Here is a 26,274-nt window from a genome sequence, read left to right on the forward strand (position 1 = left end):
CCCCTGTTCCAGGGGCATCCGGTCATCCAGGGGTACTCCCAGCCCAGCCATTTGCGATTCTTCCTCTAGCTATGGCTGGGCAGCCTGAAAAACATTCATCTCCCTCTTTTTTGGGCTGGTGCCTGGAACAGTGACCAGCTCCTTCTGATGGGGCATGGGTGATGAGAGCTGAGGACATAGGACGGTTGTTAGAATCAGGCCTCTTGTCGGAAATGGAGGAGATTGAAGGTCGTGCTGCAACTTCATCACAGCTGTCATCCATTAAAAGGAAGCCTTGGCTAACCATGATCCATCACGCAGGCAGATGGCTGTGCAAACTCTGTGTGTCTCAGTAGCAAACCCAGCAATAGTCAGCCTAATTGTGGGGCCCTCCAGCGAGCAGCCCCCAAGTTGCTGATGCAAAGCCAACAGTAATGCAGCCTGTACAGGTTCTCTGCAGAGGCGGTTTTCCACGTGATATATCACTTAGCCCTCCCAGCACCTCCATGAGGTAGACGATATTCCCACTTTACAGATGAGGAAACTGGGAGCCGGAGAGGTGAAGTGAGCTGTTGCCTTGGGTCTACCCACTAAGTAACAGGATCAGGATCCAAGCCCAGATTCTCCCAGAAGCAACTCCAAATTTTCCAGGGAGACCCAGGTGGGATCTGACCAGTGGAGAAGTGGATTTGGTGCCCACCCTGCAAACTCACTGTTCCTTGAGAAGTAGGGCCACCGGCAGTTTTATTAACAACCATTTGATACACTCTGGCCTTTGATTTTTTCTTTTCTGACATATTTAAGCATTTGGTCAAAGGGAGTCATTAATAACATTTGAATGTGGGATTTTTTTTTTAGATAATGTGTCTTAAAATATGTCAATGTGTTTGATATGTCCTTATTACAGAAAACTTAGAAACATAAAAAAGTAAGAGAAGATATTACCAGTCACTTTTAATGCCACCATCATGAGCATTCTGGTCTTTATTCATTGCATGTGCATATAAACACATGACAAAATACAAATTCAACTATAAATAAAATTATGTTGACTCCCATTTTCTCTCTCAACCTTTTATATCTGTTTCTCATATAATATTCTTTGAAAATAATATTTCAAATGCTTTGAACAGGTTGTGGAACACAGTAAATGCTTAACAAATGGCAGCTATTACTATTTATTATACAACATTCCACTGCATGGACAGATTATAATTTATTTCACCTCTCTGATTTTAATGAACATTTAGGTTCTTACCTTTCTTTCGCTGTTTAAACAATTACACCAGGAACTTTTTGCGTTTGAAATTGGGTCTAAGTTTCTCATTAGTTTCTTAGGGTAGGTTCCTGGTAAAGAATGACTGCATCAAAGCTTAGGCAATTTTTAACTTTTTATTTTAAATACATATTGCCAAACTGCTTTCCTGAAAGGAGTGTATTTGTCTAGATTCTAAGAGCAGTGTAGGAGAGGGTCCCTTGCCTCTCACACTGACCTTCAGTGGTAGTTTGACTTTGGTGAAAGGGCCTTAATAGACCCATGTGCTTCTCACCTGTGGGGGACACAGCAAGAAGGCAACTTGGCCCTAAGAAAATGCCAGTGAGATCTGGGGATTTCTTCCTCAGGTAAACGGTTCTGAGCCACCACTTTTCTGCCCTGACCTGGCCCTTGTTACATGTCCCCAAGACCGCTGTGCTTCTCTTTAAGTAATGTTCGCCCCACTGGCGATTCCTCATTTAGCATCCATCCTCCCTGTTGGACTGTAAGCTCCATGAGACCAGTAAGGCCCAGCACAGAGCCTGGTACCCGACGGGCCCCCAGTGAGCAGGTGCGATGGAACAACTGCGGCTGTACACAAACATGGCCTCAATTCAGAGCTTTGCGCTGAATCATCCTCTCGTGGCTGTCTGTGTTTAAAAATGGAAAAGTATTCCTTATATATGATTAGACAAAAAAGCACGTTACAGAACACTGTGTACTTTAAGATCCTAGTTTTGCAAGACACAGAAACAGGTAGGGAGAGACAGCGAGAGACTGAGAGACCGTCAGAGAGGCGGGGAGACCCACAGAAAGACTAAACCCTGAAATATTAATAGTGGTCATCATAGGGTGATGATAAGCTTTTTGTGTGTGTGTTTGTCTGCATTTTCCAAAAAACTTGTAACATACGTGAATTGGAAGCATTTCTTATTAAAATTGTTTATCAGATCTCAAATACTTTGAAACCTGTGTGGTTTACGGTGACTTGGCAAATGTCACCTTATTTACAAAATCCCTTTCATCAGCTAAAGCCACCTTATTTATGTGCCCTCTTTTCTTCCCAAGGCTATAATTTTTATTTTAACTTGAAGGATCAGAGCGGAGAGGAGAAAGAAAAAGTCACAAAGCTCCTAGCAATCGAGAGGCTGGTTTTCTCCAAGCCAGCAAATCTCTTCAGGGAGATGAGGAACTATCTTACTGAATGAAGAGGTGATCTAAGGTCAGCATTAAGGAGATGTGTTGCTCTTCCCCCGAGTCGGCTGAAAAGATCAAGTGACTTCCTCTACCGAGAAGCCACTGTTCGATGATGAACAGAATTTCCTCACAGCTTTTCAAGCTTCAATTCTTCTTCCCCCAAGTGCTGGCCTCACTGCCTTCTCTCCTCTCCAGGGAACAGCAGTTAGAGATGCCAGTCCCCAGGAGGAATGGCAGAGTTGCAGTTTACATGGCGGGACTGGGGACCAAGGGGAAGCATGGGAGGGGAGATAGGAGTGGGGGAGACAGGACAGGGCAGGAAGGAGCATCCAAAGAAAGGAGAACACAGCCTCTGTCCCTGAGGGCCCTATAATCGATCTGATACTTCTGTGACAGCTTGAAAATTTCCCTCCCCACCTTCCCCCCCGGGGACTGTAGGATCCTATAGCTATAAATACATAGTCTCTGAAAATACGTAATCCTGGAATTTTCTGAAATCGTATAGAAGAAAATATGTAATTCTTTGCCTCTGACATGAGCTAGAACATGTGTTTCTCTTTTTGCCTTAATTCCCAGGCATTTGTGAATTAAACTTATTGCTTAAATACAGCAACTATCTATTCCAGGATGCTTTTGCATGCTACTCCTGATCCCAGTGTATAATGTCTTATTTGCTTAGTCCATCTTTACGTGGTTTTGTATTGTAATTTACCTCATAAATTATCGTACTCCACCTGAGATGCCCTTTTGTGCTAAAGTACGGCATGTATTCATCCATTCACTCATTTTTTCTCTGTGTGGGGTAAAGTGTAAGCTGCTGTAACAAAAAGTGTAGCCCTTTTCTTTCTTTCTTTCTTTTTTTTTTAAAGATTGGCACCTGAGCTAACATCTATTGCTAATCTTTACTTTTTCTTCTTCTCTCCAAAGCCCCCAGTACATAGTTGTATATATTCTAGTTGCAGGTCCTTCTGGTTCTGCTATGTGGGACGCCACCTCAGCATGGCTTGATGAGTTGTGCTAGGTCCACCCCCAGGATCCAAACCGGCGAAACCGTGGGCCACCAAAGTAGAGCGTACAAAGTTAACCACTCGGCCACGGGGCCGGCCCCCTACTTTTCTTTCTTATACACATTCCCAATGTGAGTAGCCCAGGCTGGCAGGTGAGCAGGGGGCTCTGCCCCATGAGTTCCTTTGGGGAGCCAGATTTCCGACTCTTGTTGACCTGCCATCTAATAGGGTGATGTCATTGCATGAGCAAAGCATGTGGCCATAAGCACATCTGTATTTCAGCTTGTGGGAAAGTGAGAGAGAAAGGAACTCCAGGGTAAATGGCTTATATATATATTTTTTATTAATAACTTTGTTTTTTAGAGTGATTTCAGGCTCACAGCAAAATTGAACAGAGAGTACGGAAAGTTCCTATATAACTCCTGTCCCCACACATGCATAGACTTCCCCACTATCGACACCCTGCATCAGTGGTAGCTTTGTTACAATCTATGACCTACGCTGACACATCATTATCACCCCAAGTTCATAGTTTACATTACAGAGTTTCCTCTTGGTGTTGCACATTCTATAGGTTTGGACAAATGTACAATGGCATGTGTCCACCATTGTAGTATTGTACATAGCAGTTGCATTGACTTAACAATCCTCTGTGCTCCCCCCAACTCCTGGCAACCCCTGATCCTTTTACTGTCTCCATAGTTTTGCCTTTTCTAGAATGTCAAATAGTTGGAAGCCTTTTCAGATTGGCTTTTTTCACTTAGTGATATGCATTTAGGTTTCCTTCATGTCTTTTTATGGCTTGATAGCTCATTTCTTTTTAGTGCTGAATAATGTTCCATTGTTTGGAATTATCACAGTTTATTTATCCCCTCAAGTACTGAAGGACATTTCAGTTGCTTTCAAGTTTTGGCAATTATGAATAAAGATGCAGTAAGTATCTGTGTGCAGGGTTTTGTGCAGACATAGTTTTCTCAATTTTGTTTATATTTTTAAAAAAACCCAGCTTCTCATTTTATTGATCTTTTCTATTGTCTTTTTAGTCTGTGTTTTATTTATTTCTACTCTGATCTTTGTTATTTACTTCCTTTTTACTAACTTTGGCCTTCTTTTGAAATTTCTTAATGGGGCCGGACCCATGGCTGAGTGGTTAAGTTCACGTGCTCTGCTTTGGCTGTCCAGGGTTTGGCTGGTTCGGATCCTGGACGCAGACATGGCACCGCTCATCAGGCCATGCTGAGGCAGCGCCTCACATGCCACAACTGGAAGGGCCCACAACTAAAAATATACAACTATGTACCGGGGGGCTTTGGGGAGAAAAAGGAAAAAATAAAATCTTTAAAAAAAATTTCTTAAAATTTTTCCTTCTTTTTCTAGTTCCTTGAGGTGTAAAATTAGGTTGTTTATTTGAGATCTTTCTTTTTTCTTGATGTAGGCATTTATCTCTGTGAACTTCCCTCTTAGAACTGCTTTTGCAGCATCTCATAAGTTTTGCTATGTTGTATTTCCATTTTCATTTGTCTCAAGATATTTTTTATTTCCCTTTTGATTTCTGCTTTAACCCATTGGTTTTTCAGTAGCATGTTATTTAATCTCCACATATTTGTGAATTTTCCAGTTTTCTTCTTCTCATTGATTTCTAGTTTCATACCATTGTGGTTGGAAAAGATGCTTGATATGATCTCAATCTTCTTAAATTTATTAAGACTTATTTTGTGGCCTAAAGTACGATCTATCCTAGAGAATGTTCTGTGTGCTCTTGAGAAGAATGTGGATTCTGCTGGTGTTGGATGGAAAGATTAGGGTCTAACGTGTAGTTAAGTCCAATGTTTCCTGATTGACTTGCTGTGTTGATCTTTTCAAAGGTCCAGATTTTGGTTTGGTTAATTTTATATATTGATTTCTTGTTTTCAATTTCATTGTTTTCTGCACTAATTTTTGTTATTTTCTTCTGCTTACTTAGAATTTAATGGCTCTTCTTTTTCTAGTTTCCTAAGGTGGAAGCTCAGATTATTGATTTTAGATCTTTCTTCTTTTCTAATATACACATTCAGCACTGTAAATTTCCCTCTAAGCTTTCCCTGCATCCCACAAATTTTGATAAGTTGTATTTTCATTTTAATTTAGTTGACAATATTTTAAAATTTGTTTTGAGTTTTTTCTTTTGACCCATGTAATACTTAGAAGTGTATTGTCCGATCTCTAAATATTTGGGGATTTTCTAGCTATCTTTCCATTATTGATTTCTAGTTTAATTCCATTGTGGTCTGAGAGCAGACACTGTATGATTTCTGTTCTTTCAAATTTATTAATGTGTGTTTTATAGCCCACGGTAGGATCTATGTTGGTGAATGTTCCATGTGAGCTTGACTATGTGTAATCTGCTGTTCTTGGGTGAAGAATTCTCTAGATGTCAATTGTATTCAGTTGATTGGTGGTGCTATTGTGTTCAACTATGTCTATATTGATTTTCTGCCTCCTGGATCTGTCTATTTATGATAGAGGGGTGTTAAAGTCTTCAACTTTATATAGTATAATACTAGATTATATTACCTACAATAATAGATTCACCTATTTCTTCTTGCAATGCTATCAGTTTTTGCCTTACATATATTGCTACTCTATGGTTAGGCACAAACACATGAAGAATTGTTATGTCTTCTTGGATTACTGACCCCTTTACCATTATGTAGTGCCCTCATTATCCCTGATAACTCCTTTCTCTGAAATATGCTCTGTCTGGAATTAATATAGTTATTTACACTTTCTTTTGATAAGTGCTAGCATGGTATAACTTGTCCGTCCCTTTACTTTTAATCTATATGTGTCTTTATATTTAAAGTAGGTTTCTTGTAGACAATAGATAGTTGAATCTTGTTTTTTGATCCATTTTGGCAATCTGACTTTTAATTGGTGTATTTAGACCATTGATTTTAAGGTAATTATTGATATAGTTGGATTAATATCTACCACATTTGTTCCTGTTTCCTATTTGTTGTCCTTGTTCTTTGTTCTTATTTATGTCTTCCATACTTTTTCTGTCTTTCATTGTTTTGAGTATTTTGTATTATTTCATTTTCTCTCCTTTCTTAGCATATCAATTATACTTCTTTTTTTTTTCACCTGTTTTAGTGGTTGTCCTAGAGTTGCACTATACGTTTACAACGAATCCAAGTCCAGTTTCAGATAAAACTATACTGCTCCATGGGTAGTGTAACTAACTTATGATAACAAAATATTCCTAATTTCTCCCTCCTGGCCCTTGTATCACTGTTGTCATTTATTTCACTTATACACAAGCATATATATATAAGTAATCTAAGGCATTGTTACTATTATTTTGAACAAATTGTTATCTGATAGATCAATTAAGAATGAGAAAAACTAAAGTTTTTATCTTTCGTTCATGTATTCATTCTCCAATGGTCTTCCTTTTGTTGAGGAACATTAGCCCTGAGCTAACATATGCTACCAATCCTCTTCTTTTTGCTGAGGAAGACTGGCCCTGAGCTAACATCCATGCCCGTCTTCCTCTACTTTATATGTGGGATGCCTGCCACAGGATGACTTGAGAAGCAGTGTGTAGGTCTGCACCCAGGATCCAAACCAGTGAACCTGGGCCGCTGAAGCAGAATGTGCAAACTTAACCACTGAGCTGCTGGGCTGGCCCCCAGTGGTCTTCCTTTTTAATGTAGATTTGAGTTTCTGATCTTCATCATTTTCCATCTCTCTGAAGAACTACTTTTATCTTTCTTGCAAGGTAGGTCTGCCAGCAACAAATTCCCTCAATTTTCCCTCAATTTTGTTTTGTTAGAGAAAGCATTTATTTTTCCTTCACTTTTGAAGGGTAATTTTGCAAGGTATAGAATTCTAGGTTGTTTTTTTTTTCTTTAAACACTGTATATATTTCAAGCCTGTCTCTTCCTGTGTGCTTTATTTTTGGGAAGTCAGATGTAATTCTTATCTTTTCTCTTTCATGCTAAAGTACTATTTTTCTCTGTTTTTTTCAAGACTTTTTCTTCATCATTGATTTTCTGAGATTTGAATATGATATGGCTAGGAGTAGCGGGGTTCTTTTTGGAATTTATCTTGCTTTGTATTCTCTGAGCTCCTTGGATCTGTGATTTTGTATCTGATATTAATTTGGGGAAAATTCTCAGTGATTATTGCTTGTATTCCTTGTTCTCTTTTTTCCTCCTCCTGGTATTCTCATTAATACATATTACACTTTTCATAGTTGTCCCAGAGTTCTCAGATATTCTGTTCAGTTTTTTTTCTCTTTGCATCTGAGTTTTAGAAGTTTCTATTGTCATATTCTCAAGCTCAGAGATTCTTTCCTCAGCTGTCTCCAGTCTACTAATGAGCCCATCAAAGTTATTCTTCATTTCTGCTACAGTGTTTTTGATCTCTAGAATTTATTTTTTATTCCTTCTTAGAATTTCCAACTCTCTGTTTACATTATCCATCTGTTCATACATGTTGTCTGCTTTTTCCATTAAAGCCCTTAGCATATTATCCATCTTTTAAAAAATTCTTGGTGTAATAATTCCAACATTCCTGCTATATCTGATTCTGGTTCTGATGCTCGTTCAGTCTCTTCAAGCTGTATTTTTTGCCTTTTAGTATGCCTTGTAATTTTTTGTTGAAAGGAGGACATGATGTACTGGGTAAAAGGAAGTGTGGTAAACAGGCTCTTAGTGATGTGATGGTAAGGTGTGCAGGGCGGGGAAGCATTCTGTAGTCCTATGATTAGGTCTCAGTCTTTGGTGAGCCAATGCCCCTGGACTGTGAACTTCACCAGTGCTTCTCGGAGGTTTTCCTTCCTTAGACGGGACAAGATGGCTAGAGGGGACAGGGGTTGAGTATTTCCCTTCCAATACATGGAAGCTAGAGCTGGCTTGAGGTGGGTATTTCACTTCCCCCAGTTAGGTCAGGCTCTGATAAAACCTCAGCAGGTTAGATTCCGGTAAAATAGTTTCTCCTGAGAGCAGGCCTTGCTAAGAAGAACAGAATGCTCAGGAATATTTCAAAATGGTTCCTTTTCCCCTTCCCTTGCTGGAAGCATGAGGGGATTTTTCTTTGACATTCACTGTGAGGAGCTGGTAGAGCTCTGGAGGTAGAACTCGTAAAAGTGTGGGGGCTCCCCTGTGACTGGATCCTTCTGGAGTTTTTACCTCTTGGACTTGCCCACACCGAGCCTCCAGCAATTCACCAAATATAGTTCAGATTTTCCTGCCCTGCTGCTGGTTCCCAAAGAGGTTTCTGCTCCAATAAGTTGTGATCCTCTGTATCTGCCTGTCTTTCAAATTTTAGGGGCAGTGGTTTGCCCTGTGACTTCACTTCTCAGAAGGATCTAAGAAGAGTTATTGATTTTCCAGTTTGTTCAGCGTTTTGCTTCTGTTAGGATGGAGTGGTGACTTCCAAGCTCCTTACAGGCCAGACTAGACCGCTGCTTATCTTTTAAATTAGAAATGAACTGGAAGTCGTGCTCATCACTTCTGCTCACAACCCGTTGGCCCAAATTTAGTCACAGATCCACATCAATCTGCAAGGGAGACTGGGAAATGTAATCTCAATCCTATTACTTTGTAAAATAGTTTTGGTTGTCTGCTATGTTTCAGACACTGTTCTAGTTACTGGGGATACAGCAGTGAACAAAACAGACAAAAATAATTTTCCTCAGCAAGTTTTCATTTTCCTCTGTTGGGGGTGTGGAGAGGTAAACATATGAACAGATAAAGAAATAATAAATAAATAAGTTACATGATTTGTCAGATGGTGATGTATGTGATGGAAGGAAACCAAAGGCGGGGCAGGGGGACAGGGAGTGTGGAGTGTGGAGGTTACCAGGTAAAGTAGGATAATTGTGGATGGCTCACCTAAAAGTGAACGTTTGAGCACAGGCCTGATTGAGCTGTGGGAGTGATCCATGGCTACACTTGAGATGAGGAATATTCCCTAGCAGTTGAATCCAGAGGCCCTGAGTTGGGGGGCCTGATGGAATAAGTGAGGAGCCACAAGAGGATAGTGTGGAACAGAATGGATGGGTGAGGCTGACGGTAAGGACCACCAGGAAATGAGATGAATCTGTGCATTGCACTGTGTAGACAATGATCAAAATCTTATCAATTCATTTCAGAAGTAGTTATTGAGGACCCATTTTTCACTCACATATTTATTCATTAAATAAATTTATTGAGCCCTATTCTATACATGGGCAACATAATAATGGGTAAGATAAAGACCTGAATAGAGATATGGTCTTGCTCACACTGAGCCTAGAGTCTCTCAGATGAGAAAGATTATCTTTTAAAAATATAAAGGTTTATAAAGTGTGATGGTTAATTTTAAGTCCATTTGGCTGGGCCACAGGGTGCCCAGATATCTGGTTAAACATTATTTCGGGGTGTGTCTGTGAGGGTGTTTCTGGATGAGATTAGCATTTGAATCTGACTGGGTGGAGCAGGTTACCCCTCACAATCTGGATGGGCATCCAATCTCTTAAGGGCCTGGTAGAACAAAAGGGTGGAGGAAGGGAGAATTCTTCATCTTTGCCTGACTGCTGAAACATCTGTCTTCTCCTGCCCTTGGACTAGGGCTTGGACCAGCTCTGCTCCTGATTCTCAGGCCTTTGGACTTGGACTTGGAATTACATCACCAGCTTTCCTGGGTCTCCAGCTTGCAGACAGCAGATCTTGAGACTTCTCAGCCTCTATAATTAAGTGAACCAATTCCTCATATTAAATCTCCTCATATATGTCCTATTTGTTCTGTTTCCCTGGAGAACCCTGACTAGTAAGTCCAGAAATACAGAATCTTCTGTAGAATCCTGGAAATACAGAATCCCTATTTCGAGCTTCTTCTCTAGACTCTACGTTGCTTGAGGGTGGGAATTGTACCTTTATTAATTGCTGAATTCGTTCAACTAAACACTGTCAAACAAAATATAATTTAATAATAAGAATAGCTATAAAATAATAATAGTTACCATTTCTCTGGTGTGTATTCTATGCCAGGTGCTAGTGAGCTAGATAATTTATTTCTATCTTATTTAATTATTATACCAAACTGGGAAGGAAGATAGTATTATCTCATTTTACATATTCGAAAACCGGGATTTAGAAAGGACAAGTGGTTTGAGTAAGGTCACACAGCTAAGAAGATGCAGAATCACAAACTAAACGTGCCTGACTCCAACACTTACTCTGTTTTGTTACCAATACTCACAACATACAAAATGGAGCCTTTAAAGGTCATTTATCAAATGAAGAGGCTTCTCTAGATAATCTCAGTCCAGTCCACTGAGCATTTGTTAAGTATCTACTATGTACCAGTCAGTGTGCTGGGCACAGGCAATACAAGGTTGAATGGCATGATGGTTCCCTTAAGGAAAACAGGCAAATTAATAGACATTCACTGCACTAAGGTGAATGGTCTGAGAGAGACCTGTGAGCACAGAGGACGGGCACTTTCTAGGAATTCACAGAGGGTTTCTGAAGGAGGTCCAATCTGACCTGAGTCTTGGAGGATGAGTAGAAGTTAGGCAGGTGGGAAATGAGGGGTGATATCCTAGGCAGTTCAAACAGCCTCAGAAAGGGCACACAGATGGAGGCAGCATGAAGGGGATGTTCCTTCTCCATTGCTGTGGCTCATTTTCATATAGAGGGAGCCCCTGTCAATTCCAGCCCTCCCCCGACCCTTTACTTCTCCTCATGGGGAGCGGAGTGAATTCTGATTAGTCAATCTAAGGAGAATAATTTGAGTGTGCCTGATTCATTTCTCTTCTCTTCCTGATGGCGGTGAACTGTTGACAGGAAGCATACGTCCGTCTCTTCATAATGGAGAAGCCTCCTTGTCTGCAAATAGAAGCCACTTACTCCAGTATGGGCTTTATCAGTAATGTGTGGTCTTTGTCTTCATATGTGGTCTTCTTGTCATAATACTTAATTGATTCCAGACTCCAGCAGGGAAAACAGGTGCTCTGTAGTAGGCCTTCTAGAACCCACATAAAGGCGATGTAAGGGCTTTTAACCCACATAAGGGCAATGTAATGGGGCCGGGGGAGGGCAGGAGATGAAGTTCAACAGATTTGGAAGAGCCAGGTCATGGAATGCCTTTAGCTTAAATGCCATGTATGGGATCCCTCTGAATTTGGTTTTAAGCTGGGGAGTAACCCTCTCAGAGCTGCACTCTACGGTTAGTCTCTCTGGCAATAGTGTAAAGCGTGGATCTTGGGGAGGATGACAAAAACAAGATCAAAGGCAGGCAGACCATTCCAGAAGTGTCTGCAGTCGTGTATATCAAGGAAGGTGAGGCCGGAGCTACATCAGGGGAGAAAGTGTGGAGGAGAGCCTTGATCCAGCAAATGGCTGGGAGACCACACAAATAAGGTTTACTGATTGGCCAGTTGTAGTGGGATGAATTAGGGAGAATGATCTGGGATGAATCTCAGTTTTCTGACTTCAGTAACCAAGTGGGTTATGATGTCAGTTCCCGAGAGAGGAAACAGCAAAAGATCTGATTTAGGGGAAGTGAGGCAATGATGCATTTAGTTTGGGTCACGTTGATTTTCATGTCTGAGATCTCCAGGTGAGATGTCTAGCAGCCTATAGTTGGATGGAAGTCTCAAGTCCAGCAGTGACGTCAGTATTGGAGATTTAAATTTGGAAGCCATCAGCCTAGGGAGAGGAGCATTAAAATCATGACTGTGTTGGATAGGGTAGGAAAATAGAACAGTGGGCCAGAAGGAAACCCTTTGGGGAATGTAAATATTTAAAAAGTTAGCAGAGGAGGAAGACCCCATGAAACAGGACAAAAAGCAATGATTAGAGATGTAGGAGGAGAATCATGAGAGATGTCAAAGAAGTAGAGACTTTCAGGAAGAAGTGAAGGAGAAATAGCATCAAACGAAGTAGAAAAGCCCAGCTAGACTAGAACTGGGAGTGTCCAGTGGCCTTGGTAATTTGGAGGCAATGCTTTTGAAATCAGTTTGAGTTGAGTGGTATGGTCGGAAGCCAGGTGCAGTGGGTTGAGAAGTGGGGAAGTGAAGACCCCAATTATAGGGGCTATTTTCAAGATGCTCAGCTGAGAAGTCAAGGGGAGGTCAACAGAGACTTTCTCTTTAAAAGATGAATCTTGATGTTTTTATAGGCTGAGGGCAACGAGCTAATAGAAAGCAAGAAAGTGAATTTACAGAAGAAAGGAGATTATGGATGGAGCAAGGTCCTGAAGGGGCATGGAGATAATGAATGAAAAGCTAAGATGGGGGTAAGGAGTAGGGTGTGTGTGCATATGTATGTGGCAGTTATCTTGAACAGGAGAAAAGATGCCCTTTTTTCTGACCCTGAAAAAGAGGGAAGGGTGTTTATAAATGAGATAAGCACCGCTTTGTTGTTGATGTTGTTTCTGATGGAGGCTGGAGTTGAGGAGGAAGCAGAAGCTCATGCCAGTGGCTTCCATTTTCTTGATGAAAGAGAGGCCAGGCCATGTCCTGAGAGAGTGCTGGTGCTTGAGAAGAGGGCAAAGGTTTGGCATGAACACCAGGCAGATGGGAGAGGAGACGCTAACCAAGGGAACAGTGATCTACACTGGAGCTGGCCTGGTCAGAGAAGAGAGGGAAGACAAGAGGATCCTGGGCGAAAATGAAGGGAGCAAGGAACACCGTGGTCTATGAAACACTAGCGGTGGCAATGAGCACATGAGAGCAATGGGAAGATACAAGGTCATCAACAGAGAGTGATATTTTTCAGTTACTCATTTCTGAAACAATATTTGGACAGCTCTCTACATTTTAGGAAATGTTTTTGCAGACACACTTTATTTGGTTTTCATAGCAGCACTATGAGGCATAAGCTATTATTTTCCTATTCTGCAGATAGATGAGACTCACAGAAATAGTGAATTACTTAAGGTCAAACAAGTAGCAAAGGCAGGACCTCAAACTAGACATTTGGTCTCCAGGCTTCACACAGATATGATTTGATATGTAAAGACATTGATAATCCAAATCAGGAATAAAAGTATACCCATTGGGTTGATTTTTCTAGGACTAAGGATGAATCGTTCGTCTCTACCTAAGCATGGTGCAGCCAAATGGCTCACTTGTGTGATGCTTACATCAAGATGAGTCTTGGCTTTCCCTGGCTAATTGGCCCACACAGCCCACATAGGTCCACACACACCCTGAGCTAGTGCACACCTCCATGCTTCTGTACCTGCTGCCCTTCTGCCTAGAATATCCTCCCTGTGGTTGTCTCGTGGCTAACTCTTACATCTTTCAAAACTCGCCGACCACCTTTCTTCCCCAGGCTGAGCCAAATGCCCTATTTTATGCTCCTACTAGTACCCTGGGCTCTTCTTTTATTCCATCACATTGACATTGTTGCCTATCCACCCATCTCCCTCACTAGACTAAGAGCGCCTTGGTGGCAGGAACTGTGTCTTATGTCTCTTTGTCTTATGTCTATCTCCATAAAGAGTACCCACCATAGTTCTTGGTGCAAACGTGGGTCAGTCACTTGCGAATAAGGGAAATGGACCTGACCTGTTAGCACGATTCTCAGTGGAAACCAACTAAGCACATGAGTTAGTCCATCACACAATCAGTCTTAACATTGCCTTGTTCTTTTGCTGAGATGACAAGATGTGGCAGAAGCATGGAGAGGCAGATAGTTAGCAAAGGTTTTCCTTCCTTCCCTTGAGACTTGTCTTCCTGTTCACCTTTAAAGATCTAGTCTTTTAATATACCCAGAAATACTTTCCCTGACCTCTACTCCTACTACTGGTCCAAGCCAATGTCATGTCTTGCCCGGATTATTGCCACAGCCTCCTCACTGGTCTGCCTGCTCTAGCCTTCCCAGGGTCCAGCATATTCCCAACACAGCACCAGGGCCATCCTGTTACACTGTAGGTTAGATGAAGTCCCTCCTCTGCTCAGTAGCTTCTGATGGCTCCCAACTCACTCAGTGTGAAAGCCGAAATCCTTTCAAATCCTTTCCATGCTCTACATGATCTGGCCCCTGTTAACTCTGACTCCACCTTCTCCTCAGCTGCATCTGTGTCCTCACTGTTTTGTAAGGCACCAAGTCCACTCCCACCTCAGGACTTTGCATGGGCGTTCCCTTACCTGGAACTGTCCTTCGCCAGATTTCCTTATGGCCCTCTCCTTTCCTCCCTCAGCAATTTTACTCAGGAATGTCCTTCTCAGTGAGGCATCTTCCTTGGCCATCCTATCAAACATTACAACTTCCTGCTTCTGCTCCTGATATTTCCTATCCGTCTCTTTGCTTACTTTTTCTACTTAGCGCTCAACACTGGCTAGAATAGTACTTGTTTTACTTACTCATCTTGTTTATTCTCTGCCTCCCCCCATAGGGGAGCGATTTAGACTGCTTTGTTCATTTCTGTATCATTCCCTAGTACCCCAAATGGCGTCCGGAACAGAGTAGGCACTCAACGAATCTTTATTGAGTGAACAAGTTCTGACTCAAGGCTGATCTCTCATCTCCTGGTTAGAAATGGATAGTTCTGAAATTGTTTCATATGCATTAATTTGGTTTGCTTAATTAGAAGCATATTCTTTTCAAAAATAGAGACCTGGTTTACACTTCATGCCTGTTATGAATGCAAAGTGATGGCCCTCATAGCTCAGCTGCTTCTGTCCTTTGTTGCATCCACCCCATCTATGCCTGGATAGGCTCATCCCGCCCAGGCCACTGTGTTTTCCTTTTCACTCCCTCTTCTCCTCCCGGTGCCTTGTGTCGGGAAAACCTCATCACTCCTAGAGAAATTCTTTCTTCCCACTGCTTCTGCTGATTTAATCTTTGCTTTTAAATCAGATATAAAGAGGTGTGGGTGGGAGTGGGGAATGTACTCAGACCATCATACATCATTTTATGGAAGAAAAAGCCTGACATTTTCATTGGCAAATAAATCCTGGAGCTCTGTGACTGGAAAGGACCGGAGAGGTCAGCTCATCCATCTTCACACCTCTGGGCAGTTCTGTACTGAAAAGCCATCCCCCAAACACAACTGTCTAGCTTTTTCTCTGACTATTCTCTAAGGAAGCTACTTCTCTGACCTCCTTTGATAAGGCATTTTAGTGTCTTAGTGGAAAATATGAAATTATTAGTAAAGCACTTGCAGTGCGGCAGAGTCATGAAATTGGAGCAGAAATGTACAATCCTGGCGTTTAAGCAGGAGGCTGGGCTCCGAGGCCAGAACAACCTGAGTTTGAATTTTCAATTGACCATTGACTAACTGGATGACCTTGTAGGAGTTAACCTCTAAAAAAGAAGTGGGTGTGTGTAAATAATAAATGTATATACTCAATAAATATAAATGTACAAATATATCCTCAATAAATGTTTCTTCTTCCTGTCTTATCTTCCTCCCCCCACCCCACCCAGAGCGATTTCACGTTTAATAGACCATCTAAGTTTTCGTTATAGAATTTTCAAGTCCAAGAGAGTCTTCCAGCTTGATGATCCTCCAAACTTTTGCAAGGACTATCCCTAAATCGTTCCCACCTGAACAAAAATACAGTCGGCTTAGAGGCTAGATAGCGCAGGCTGTGGAGACTGGATCTAAATCCCAACTGGAAAATGTTATCAGCTGGGTGAATTTGGGCACTTGACTGCTTACCATCTTCCTCAGCTGTAAACTGGGTGTGAAATATCTGCAATCCCACGGAGTTTTTACAATGATTAAATGAGATTATGTCTGGAAAGGATTTAGCATAGTGCCCTGATACTTAGTATGTGCTTAATACATGATAATGACGATAATAATAATAGCTAATATTTAACATATATTGCCCATTTAATACATATCAAGCATTAAGAAGCACTTTACATATATTAATTCATTTAATAGTAAGTGGCGGAGGGAGGAGGTTGTTGCTCTCTTTATCATTACCACGATCATGTTTTAAAGACCCGTGAAGGAAGGTGACTGAGTTCTTTCCTCTCAAAGGATCTCTTATTTGCTGTTAAAGTAAATGAGGTGCTTCTAGGTCGATGTGACTGGTTGGTGTTCACTCTGCTAAAGAGAAGGGGTGGAAGGGCTCAGAGCTGAATGAGTGGAAGACACAGTCGTAAGAGGAGCCGGCCCCCTGCCCGAGTACAGGGGCTGTTCCTTGCTGTGTAAACGCTGGGCACTGACGTTCGGCTCTCAGGACGGAAACGGAGCCGGTCCCCCTTCTCCAGGGAGGTGGTGGTGCGTGCGTGGGTGGGGAGGGACGACGGCAGAGGCAGAGAACTTTTGGGGCAGTGTTGCTCAGTTTCTGTGGTTTATGAGGCCACGTCTCTCTGGATGAAGGAAGGGGTGTATGATTTTAATCTACAGAAAAGCCGTAGCAGGTCAAACTGATCTAACCACATAAGAAGCTTGATTTGAGCCTAACAGTGGGGTTGATAGTATTGTCAAAGGGCTCCAAACACATTTTCAGTTAGCCTGCAGACAGTCCTTTTACACTGTAAAAAAATTTACAGTGATGACTTTCAAACACATTAAAGAGAACGGAGCAAAAGTTTGGAGACCACGACTGCATTACAATTCATCATAAAAGAAAAGCCTGCTACATATTAACAGTGCCTCAGCTGCTGAATATCCAGATGCTTCCTGACACAAACAGACCTGAGGTATGATGGTTTTCTGTACTAAAAGGTGGAGCTGGACTGTAAAAATAATGTTACCGGTTACCAATTCAGGCTACCGAGCCTGAAATGTCCTTCTGTAAATTGCTACACTCTATTGAAACTCCCAATTTGCGTTAATAACATATCAATTTTCAAATTATGAAATATGTCGGTAGGCACTTTCTGAGAGCATTTTTGAATGGGCTCCTGAGAAATAGTCTGGGAGGCAAGAAGAGGAAAAGGATCCCGTTTCCTAGAAAACGCCTCTTCCACTCACTCCCCAAGCCCCTGACACAGCGGCCCTCTTTATTGCTTCAACTCCTAAAACCGCTCCCAGCACTTTCCAACCTCAGACCCTCCCAGCCGTAGTTTCCTCTTTATGCCACAATTTCTCCCTCTCCCTTCCCTTGGTGGTTGGCTCCTTATCCTTTAGGTTCAGGGTTAGGTATCAGCCCTTAGGAAGCCTTTATGACCACGCTACCTAAAGCAGGTCCCCCCACCACTGTAGCTCTCAGGGTGCTGTTTGTTTCATGGCGCACGCCAGCTTATTTCTTTAATTTGTTTGTTTTCTTTCCAATGGGATCTCCCTACTGGACTCTAAGCTTCACGAGGGCAGGTGGACAGGGTCCACGCCTGTGTCATTTCTCTTTATGGCCTTAGCATCTAGCAGACAGGCTGTCACCTAGTAGAAGCCCAAAAAATACTAGTTAAATGAGAGGAATGAAAGTTCAATATTTCTTTTTAATTTATCACAAGCTTATGGAAAACATACTAGAGCGTGAGTCCTTTCTCAGCTGTGTTCTTCCATCTATGTAGGAAATTCATGCAACCTATTTAGCGGAAGATAGGTGGCACTTGAACTTGGGTTAGTCGAGACCCAGAATAAGATTGTCAACACGTATTAGTCAAGTAAACACAGTTTTATCTAAGGCTCATCTCTATTTGAGTAGTTGGGAACAGGTTCTTCTTTCCACTTAAAAGAGAAATGAAAATGCCCTCACGTTGGGCCCTTACTATCTACAAAGGCATTATCTCATATGGCATGGGGACAAAAGATCATGGTCCCTTCCCTCACAAAACTGTGCAAGATAAAGATCAGATCTCAGACTCTTGATAACAGCTGGATTGAGAACCCATTGCCTGCCAGCTACTGTGATAATGTTTCAATAATACTTGGCATAATTAGTCTTATTTTACTAATGATGAAAATGAGGCCCAGAGAAATTAAACAACTTTCCCTGGTCTCCAAACTTAGCAAGCGGCAGGAGGCGGGATCTGAAGCCAGGTCTGTCTAATGCCAAAACTCGGGTACTTACCCCTTATTGCAAATAAACAGTCCAATTGTGAACAGCGTTGTCTGAGCCCGCACTGTGCCGAACCAGGAACAGGCATCCTAGGAAACAAGTAAAGAGAAAAGAGAGCTGCCCAGGTGGTTATCTTTCCCTGGAATACCTCATCACAACACATACAAAACATCCCTAACATGCACCAAGCAAGGGCAAGCCTGGGCTTTCTGAGTAATTACCTACATGTAGGACAGGAGACTGAGACAACAGGAGTAGGCAGGGCTGATTGGAAAGCCTTTCAGGAAGATGAATATACTTCACTAGATTTTAACAAGACAGGGAGAAGGAGGGAGGAAGGAAGCATATGAGCATGGCTTCCTTGGTGGTCACTCCTGGGCCCTTCAACACCATTAGCTGTACAGCCTTTTGGTCCTAGCCTGAAAGAGCCAGAAAGGATGAGGGGGATGGTCAAAATATCACATGGCCTGGTATAGCCAATATTGGACTCTGGTGTTCAAGGTACCTATGAGTTGCTGCAAGAGGAAGGGAATAAACGTTTGTTTCCTCTCCTGCTCTGTATAACTTGCTCCAGTGTGACCAAGGGACATGGAACTGATGGCAGCAGTTCCTGGCACTTTTGCTGCAGTAGGACTCATGTATGTATGGCTTCCAAGACTGCTTCACCAAAGCTGAAGTCCTTATAATTTATTTGGAATGGGGCAGGGGAGATTCTGTGTCCTTGTACAACTGTGGCTTTCAAGTTAATCTTCCAACCTTGCTGTGGAGCACAAATAATATGAGGGAATTTTTGCGGACAAGATGCCCAAGGAGCTAGGATCTGAAGGAGTATTATAACGATTACTTGGGGAATTTTCCAGTCTATGTACCTGGGTTGGAAATAGAGAAAATTGTAGGTTGAGTTATAACAAAGGGAACTTTGGTTCCTGCTGTTGAGAAGCCCTCCTAATGCCTTATAGGTCCTTTCTAGAGGACAAGTGCTTCCTCCTGTCAAACATGACACAACAGTAAAGATCTCAGCTCCAGTTAGGAGGATTAACTACTGCTCAGAACACTGGATTCTGCATAATGATGTTAAGACAAGGAAGCAACAGATTTGTGCTGCCTCCCTATGCCCTCATCTCTACCCCAGGATGGGCTCCATATGAATAAAAGTGTGACTCATTTATTCTGTCTAATTTCTTCAAACTCCATTGACTCTGTGTATATTCTTATGGTGCCATGCTGTGATTTCAGTATGCACTTAAAGTGGATATCAAAGGAAACACTTGCTTATTGCCAGCATTTAATATGAATACCTAATTAAGTTCAGGTTATTGTGTTAATCATCCAGTTCTAGAAAGTTTAAGCCATCTGATTTTAATATAATCCTACTGCAATTAGTGATTATGTATTCAGTCAACTGCTCAGAGAAAAAACATTAAATCTGGATGTGTAAGGTGAATTGTTTCGATTTGTCTAACCATTAGACTTGATCATAAAATGTTTATTAGAATAAGACATACAATTTTAGTTTAAATTAATATTTTTAGTACACCCACCATCAATTGTTATAAGCAGAATTTTCATGAGTCTCTTACTTTCATACTCTGTCTTGACCATGAATTACATTTGTCTGAATTTGTTTTTTAAAATACATTTTAAGAACTTTTTCTCTCTCTCAACTTCACAAAAGCTTTTTAAAACTTCCTCTTCAATACGGATTTTGAGCTTTCACAATGGGTGTGTCGAAAAAGATCCCCGCTATTCTCTTTTTCCCTCGCAGAGAAAATGAGAGTCACTAGACAGGAACGCTCTCAAATTCTTGCCCCTAAACCCACAAACGTACCAGCATCCACACCCATTCTCTCCTCCTTCCTTCCTGTAGCAGCAGAAGCGCCCTCCTCCTGCCATCAGAGCGATTGCTCTAGTGTGCTCTGAATCTCAGCCTCTCCAGCCTTCTCAATAGCCTCCATCTGGCCTTCTTTCGACCCCTTCCACTCAATCTGTCACTTCCTTCAGTATTTAAATATCCTCCAAACTTCTCATATTTATAAAACACTCCCCACCCTGACCTAATCCCCTACCATCCACCACTGGCTCTTTCTTTTTCCCACATCTGCAGCTGTACTTCTTGAAGAGCCATCTCCCTGTCCTCGTTCATTGTATGTCCCCCCCGTCCCCCCTACCCCCACACCCCGTAGTCTATCTCCTGCTCCCAGCACTCTCCCGAAATGGCTGTGTCAAGCTTCCCTCTGACCTGTCTGTGTTAAATGCACTAGCTGCTTCTCGGTCCTCCGTTTGCTTGGCTACTTGGCAAAATTCATCACCACTGACAGTTTCCCCCTTTTTGAAGTAGACTCTTACCTGGGTTCCTGTGAAGCAACATTCTCCTGGTTTACCTCATTTCTCTGGCTCCTTCCATGGTTCTTTATTGGTTCCCCTTCTTCTGCTTGACTTACAAACATTCTTTAGGATTCTCTCCTTGGCCCTTTTCTCACTCAACACACAGTCTCTGGACCATCTCTCTCATGGCTCTTACTAACATTTATACACTGCTAACTTCCAAATCTATATCCAGCATATACAGCAGGCAGCATGATATTTTTCATACATAGATCTTATCCTGCCAGTTAGCTGATTTTGCTCTTCAGGGTCTTCCCATTGCTCATAGGATAAAACCAAACCTCTTTGACTGGTAAAAAAGCCCTCCAGGGTCTGGCCTTACCTTGTACTCCAGCCGCAATCTTTTCAGCCTCCTAGAATTCCACATTCCAGCCATGTTGACCTCCTTCATAAAGGCCCTTCATGATCTTTAGTGGTCCATTCTCTTTCAATTCTCAACCTTCCTCCATCCAATTCTTTCTACCTGGCCCATCCACCTGTCCCTTTCAGATCTGTGGTTAAGTGTTGCATCCTTTTGGGAGACTTTCCCTCACCCCTAGACTAGGTTAGGTCCTGCTGACTTATGCTTCTGTACATGTCCTGTGAAAATACTCACTATACTGATCTTCCTGTTCAACTGTTCACTGCTGTATCCCACCTCCAAGCCCAATGCCCAATATGAACTAGCTGCTCACAACTACTAGTTGAATGAACAGATTACCTAAATGTTAACAACACTATCTGAAGATTCATAATTGAGAATTTTCACATTGCTTCAGGAAGGTGGTCTTTGCGTATTCTCGCATTTGCTAATCAACTGCTAATTCCAAACCAACCTGTTCAGTCAAAACAATTAGGCTCTTCTATAAAATTGTGGAGGAAAAGGCTGCAACACCCAGAGACAGCTGTGCTACTCTCCTGCTGTGGAACGCGGGGTGTGAGGGTAATTGAAAAGGTGTCTAACATCTGATTTAAGTAACTCATGGCTTTTTTTTCCCTTTAGACTTGCTGGGTAGTTTGCATATACACTCTATGACCTGCTTTGAGTATTACGACTAAGACCTGATCGTAAAAACATTGTCCTTTAAACATTTAAAAAATATTTACTATACCCCTAAATGTGCTTGATTAACTCTTTGACCTAGGTTTTTCTGAAGAAGGGGGAAACACTGTGATTTCTAATAGAGAAACAGAATTAGATAAGCAGACATGAACTTTGTGGAAAAACTTTCAGGAGCATCCTAGTTTCATATAATTGAAGGAAATCTTTTCATCTATCCCCTTCTGGGTGGGACACAGGTGATGGGCATGGCGTCTCCCTGGGGCCTGCAGGGATGTTGCCCGTGTCTAAATCTTGTGGAACTGATTTAGTCCTGCCATTTGGTAAATATATGCACCTGATGTTTTCTCCTCTATCAGGACCCAAATACTGGGCAATCTCAACCTAAGACAAATAAAATGTTTCCCGAGAATCCACAGATGACATATACTGCACCATCAGAGGGCAGAGGCTGCTCCGATATCACGCAGCATCAAGAGCGGTATGTTCTCCCATGGGGAAGGGGTGTGTGCACAGGCACATGTTGGATTCTTTTTGGGGCTTGTTGTTTTGTGTATTTTGTTGTTGTTGAGCCTAAAATAAATGGCTGGGAACAGAACAGTGGGGTTTTAAACGCAGTTAGAGGAACATAGCAGGGAAGATGCAGTATGCCAGGCTGGTGGAGGAGCAAGATTTTCTAAAGACGGGGAGGGACTAGATGACCTTTCAGAGCCCTCCAGTCTGAAGATCTTAGGATTCCACGCACGTCTTCTGTCTAGACATGAAGTGCTGATGCTCCTGCTTTTACTGCTGGAAAGTGGGGAAAAGTCTAAGTGCTCCACCTACAGTCTGATCCTAGAAACTACTCAGCCTCAGCCAGGAAAAAGAAAACAAAACCAACAAAACGGGAGAAAAAAACCCACTGGGAAGAATGCGATTTCAGAGTCTACCACAAAGAATATTCCCCCGAAATTATACTTCTTTAGTCCAGGCTTTCAAAGCGACTGTAATTTTAATGTCTGTGTTTTGCAGTTATCAGTATTCATTCATATATCTAAGGTCTAATGTGTAAGGCCATTTCATGAGAAAAGGAAGAGAGAGAAAATTTGGCTCTTCCTTTGACAAGTGAGGAACGCAGACCTGGAGCGGTCAGTCAGCTGTCCATGGTTGTACAGGGCCCCACTGTGTTCTGACTGCCGATAAGACAGAGATGTGAAGATTTCTATACTTTTGAGACTGACGCAACATTGCAGTGCTGTCGTCAAACGTTCTATTTCAAATTCTTTCTACATTATATTCCAGGCCACTCAAACACACCTGGTCCCTCTTCTGGCCTCCTCGCCTTCCTAACTTCTGTCCTTATAACCTTCCTCCCAATTCTGTACCTTTCCAGATCTTGTCAGGCTCAGGTCACAGCAGGCCTGCTATTCTTTTTCAAACACACCGAATACTCTTCTCTCAGATACCCACCTGGCTTGCTCTTTCTTTTCATTCAGGTCTCTGCTCAAATGTCACCTCCTCGGAGACGGCTTCCTGAGCTACCTTATCTAAAACACCACCCGATGAGTTCTTCATTCATTATTTTTTAAACACCAATTAAATATATTTTTAAACTTTTATCCCTTTTGAGGTGTAATGCATATACTGAACAGTGCATGAAGCACAAAGGCCCCCTCAACTGCTGGGCTCCAGCTCCCGGGCCGCTGTCACTGACATGGAAGTCTTCTTTACTTGACCCCATCTGATGGCTTAGGATTGAATTATTGAGAAAGAGGAAGACAGGACGAGGAAGAGCAGAGACCCTTCCATACAACTTTGAGTCCTTGTTCTTGGTCCACACCAAGTCCTAAGGGTGAGCCCAACACAGGCCTTTCTCCATCACAAAGCACCTAATTTCTAATGACTACTCAAGCAGCTGTGAGCTTAGCATCCCTGCAGGGATGGGAACCTCTCATGCCAGCCCTTAATCCAGAAATCTGATAAGCAAATCCCTTAATTTCCTACAGGATGGTACTTGGAACAATAGAATTTTGTAAGGATTACCCATAACTGCCCAATAAGCGATTTCACACTCATCAAGGCATCACTTTCTCCACAACTCCAGCATGTAAAAAAGTTTACAGTTGGAGCTGTCCTGCATGACATCATTCTCGTAGTTGCTTTGGAGGGAATTTGAACACCTGCTTTACTGATGTTTTGTCTTTCTCTTAACCTTCTCAACAGAGTTATCCCAACCTACATACTCACAGTGTGACCTTGAATAATTCACCTTATCTCTTTGGACTTGTTTCTTCTTCTGCAAATAAAGGGTTGAAGTCATGATCCCTTATGTCCTCCAGAGGGCTAACATTTTGTGATTCCATAGAAGGTTCCAGAAGAAGGGTTAAGATGTTAGTCATTCACCTCTGTGTGTGAATTACTCATAGGGCCTTTAACCTAGAGAAAGAGACTGATAGTAGTGAGAGCTGAACAGAGTTTTCAGACCCTCATCACCTGAGGGAAGTAAAAGAAATGGTAAAAGGGCTCTGGTTAGCAGATTTAGATTGACTAACAATGACAACCACTTACAGAGTGCTAGGCATCAGACATTGATCTAGGCGCTTTGTGAATGTCATGTCAGCTCATCCTTCGGTATGGCAGTGTATCCTAGTACATAACCAAAGGCTGTGAAATTAAACAGACCTGAGTTCAAGTCTTGAGGTCAACTCCTGACTTCACCTTATATTTGCTTTGTGATTTTGGGCAAATTACCTTAACCTTCCCTTCCTAGTCTCAAATTTATTCATCAGCAAAGTATAGAATTTGCCCTATAGGTTTTTGGGAAGATTAAATAAGATAACGCACATAAAGAGATCTGCACAAAGTATCGCACAGAATAATTATTTAATAATGGCAGCTATTTACAATACTGGAAATGTTTAATCCCTAAATTTAAGGGGAAAAAAACATAAGCTCAGAACCAGTATCTGAACCCATATTAGTTTTATGCTGTATCTCTTTCTGCGAAACGGTGCTGCCCCATACAATTTGCCTACTACACAGTTTTCTCTTCTATTGCCACAGGAGTCTCAGAAGAATTTTTGGGTTCAAGGTCCTCAGTTTCATCAAAATCTGCCTATATACCTGTGATGTTGTGGTTTATAGCAAGAAATATATACTGAGTCTTCCTCTCGTTTCCAGCAGAGCTCCTAAAATCATTAGAATTTCTTAAGTGATGAGAGTGATAAAGGTGTCTTTTGTAATGTTAATGATGTGACTTTTGGACACTCCTAAGGAGGAGGGCTGGTTGCCAGAAGAACCACCCGTGTGATTAGAGGGACTGAACTTTCAGTCCCATCCCCTGATTTCCCGGGAGAGGGTGGGGCTGGAGGTTGAGTCAATCACCAATGACCAATGATTTAAGCAATCATGCCTATGTAATGAAGCCTCCATTAAAAATCCAAAAGGAGAGGGTTTGGAGAGCTTCCCAGTCGGGGAATCAGAACACATCCACGTGCCACCATGCCTGACCCCAAACTCCACAAGGACAGAAGCTCCTTTGTTTGGGACTCTGCCCTATGTATCTCTTCATTTGGCTGTTGGTTCATATCCTTTGATATGCTTTGTAATAAAGCAGTAATCTAGTGAGTAAATGGGTTTCTTGAGTTCTGTGAGCCACTCTAGCAAATTAATCAAACCCAAGGAGGGGTTGTGGGAAGCTCTGATTTATAGCCAGTTGGTCAGAAGTATAAGTTATAACCTGGACTTCCAACTGGCATCTTAAGTCCACTCTAGCAAGTTAATGGAACGCCAGGAGGGGGTCACGGGGACCTCTGATCTGTAGCCAGTTGGTCTGAAGCCCAGGTAACAACCTGGGCTTGTGACTGGCATCTGAAGTGGAGGGTAGTCTTGTGGGAGAGAGCCCTTAACCTGTGGAATTTGATGCCATCTCAGATGGATAGTGTCAGGATTGAGTTCAATTGTAGGACACCCAGCTGGTGTCAGAGAATTGCTTGTTGGTGTGGGGAAACCACACACACACACACACACACACTAGAATTGGAGTGCAGAACCCTTTAATACCTCTATCTCATTTTCAGAGTCCTACTTCTTCCCAATCAACACCATAAACTTAACATACAAAACTCAGTAAGATTGGGAATTTGATTTGCTACCTGCACAATTAAACTTTTAGGTGGATTTCAGAAGTCTACAACTATAGGAGATAACGGTTTATTTTAGGGCAATCATACAAGCTTTTGGGTTCCTTAATTGAACCCTGAACTGGGAATTTAAAGTCATGAACTCGTCACTTTCTTTGCCCAAGTTTCTCAGCACACTTAGAAGCAATCAATCAACCCCATTATGCTACTTAATTTCCACTAAAATGTTCTATGCAGCACACACTTGGTCCTCCAAAGACTTGCCTTCTATAGGCCCTTGATTACAGGTATCTATAGGTGGTCATTTAAGTAAGCGTTTTGCTGCTGCATATCATGGACTTCCAATATCC

At 42.1% G+C, this 26,274-nt stretch overlaps 1 protein-coding gene across 7 annotated transcripts in view; it reads right to left on the reverse strand.

Annotated features, from left to right (window-relative positions):
* SC5D (sterol-C5-desaturase) overlaps positions 1 to 26,274 on the reverse strand; it is an 80,616-nt gene that overhangs the window by 30,695 nt on the left and 23,647 nt on the right. For 3 of the 7 annotated variants that reach the window (XR_011495657.1, XM_070490063.1, XM_070490062.1), the window contains exon 5: positions 18,392 to 18,468. Coding sequence is in view for 6 of the 7 variants with exons in the window: in XM_070490063.1 (XP_070346164.1) it covers positions 18,392 to 18,468 (77 nt within the window). In the remaining variant the exon portion in view is untranslated. Of the gene's footprint in view, positions 1 to 5,902; positions 12,117 to 16,247; positions 16,746 to 18,391; positions 18,469 to 26,274 lie in introns of those variants that run through there. The other 4 variants (XM_070490060.1, XM_070490064.1, XM_070490059.1 and 1 more) reach the window with 4 other exon arrangements.

Source organism: Equus asinus, chromosome 20 (assembly GCF_041296235.1).
Source record: "Equus asinus isolate D_3611 breed Donkey chromosome 20, EquAss-T2T_v2, whole genome shotgun sequence".
NCBI classification, from domain to species: Eukaryota; Metazoa; Chordata; class Mammalia; order Perissodactyla; family Equidae; genus Equus; species Equus asinus.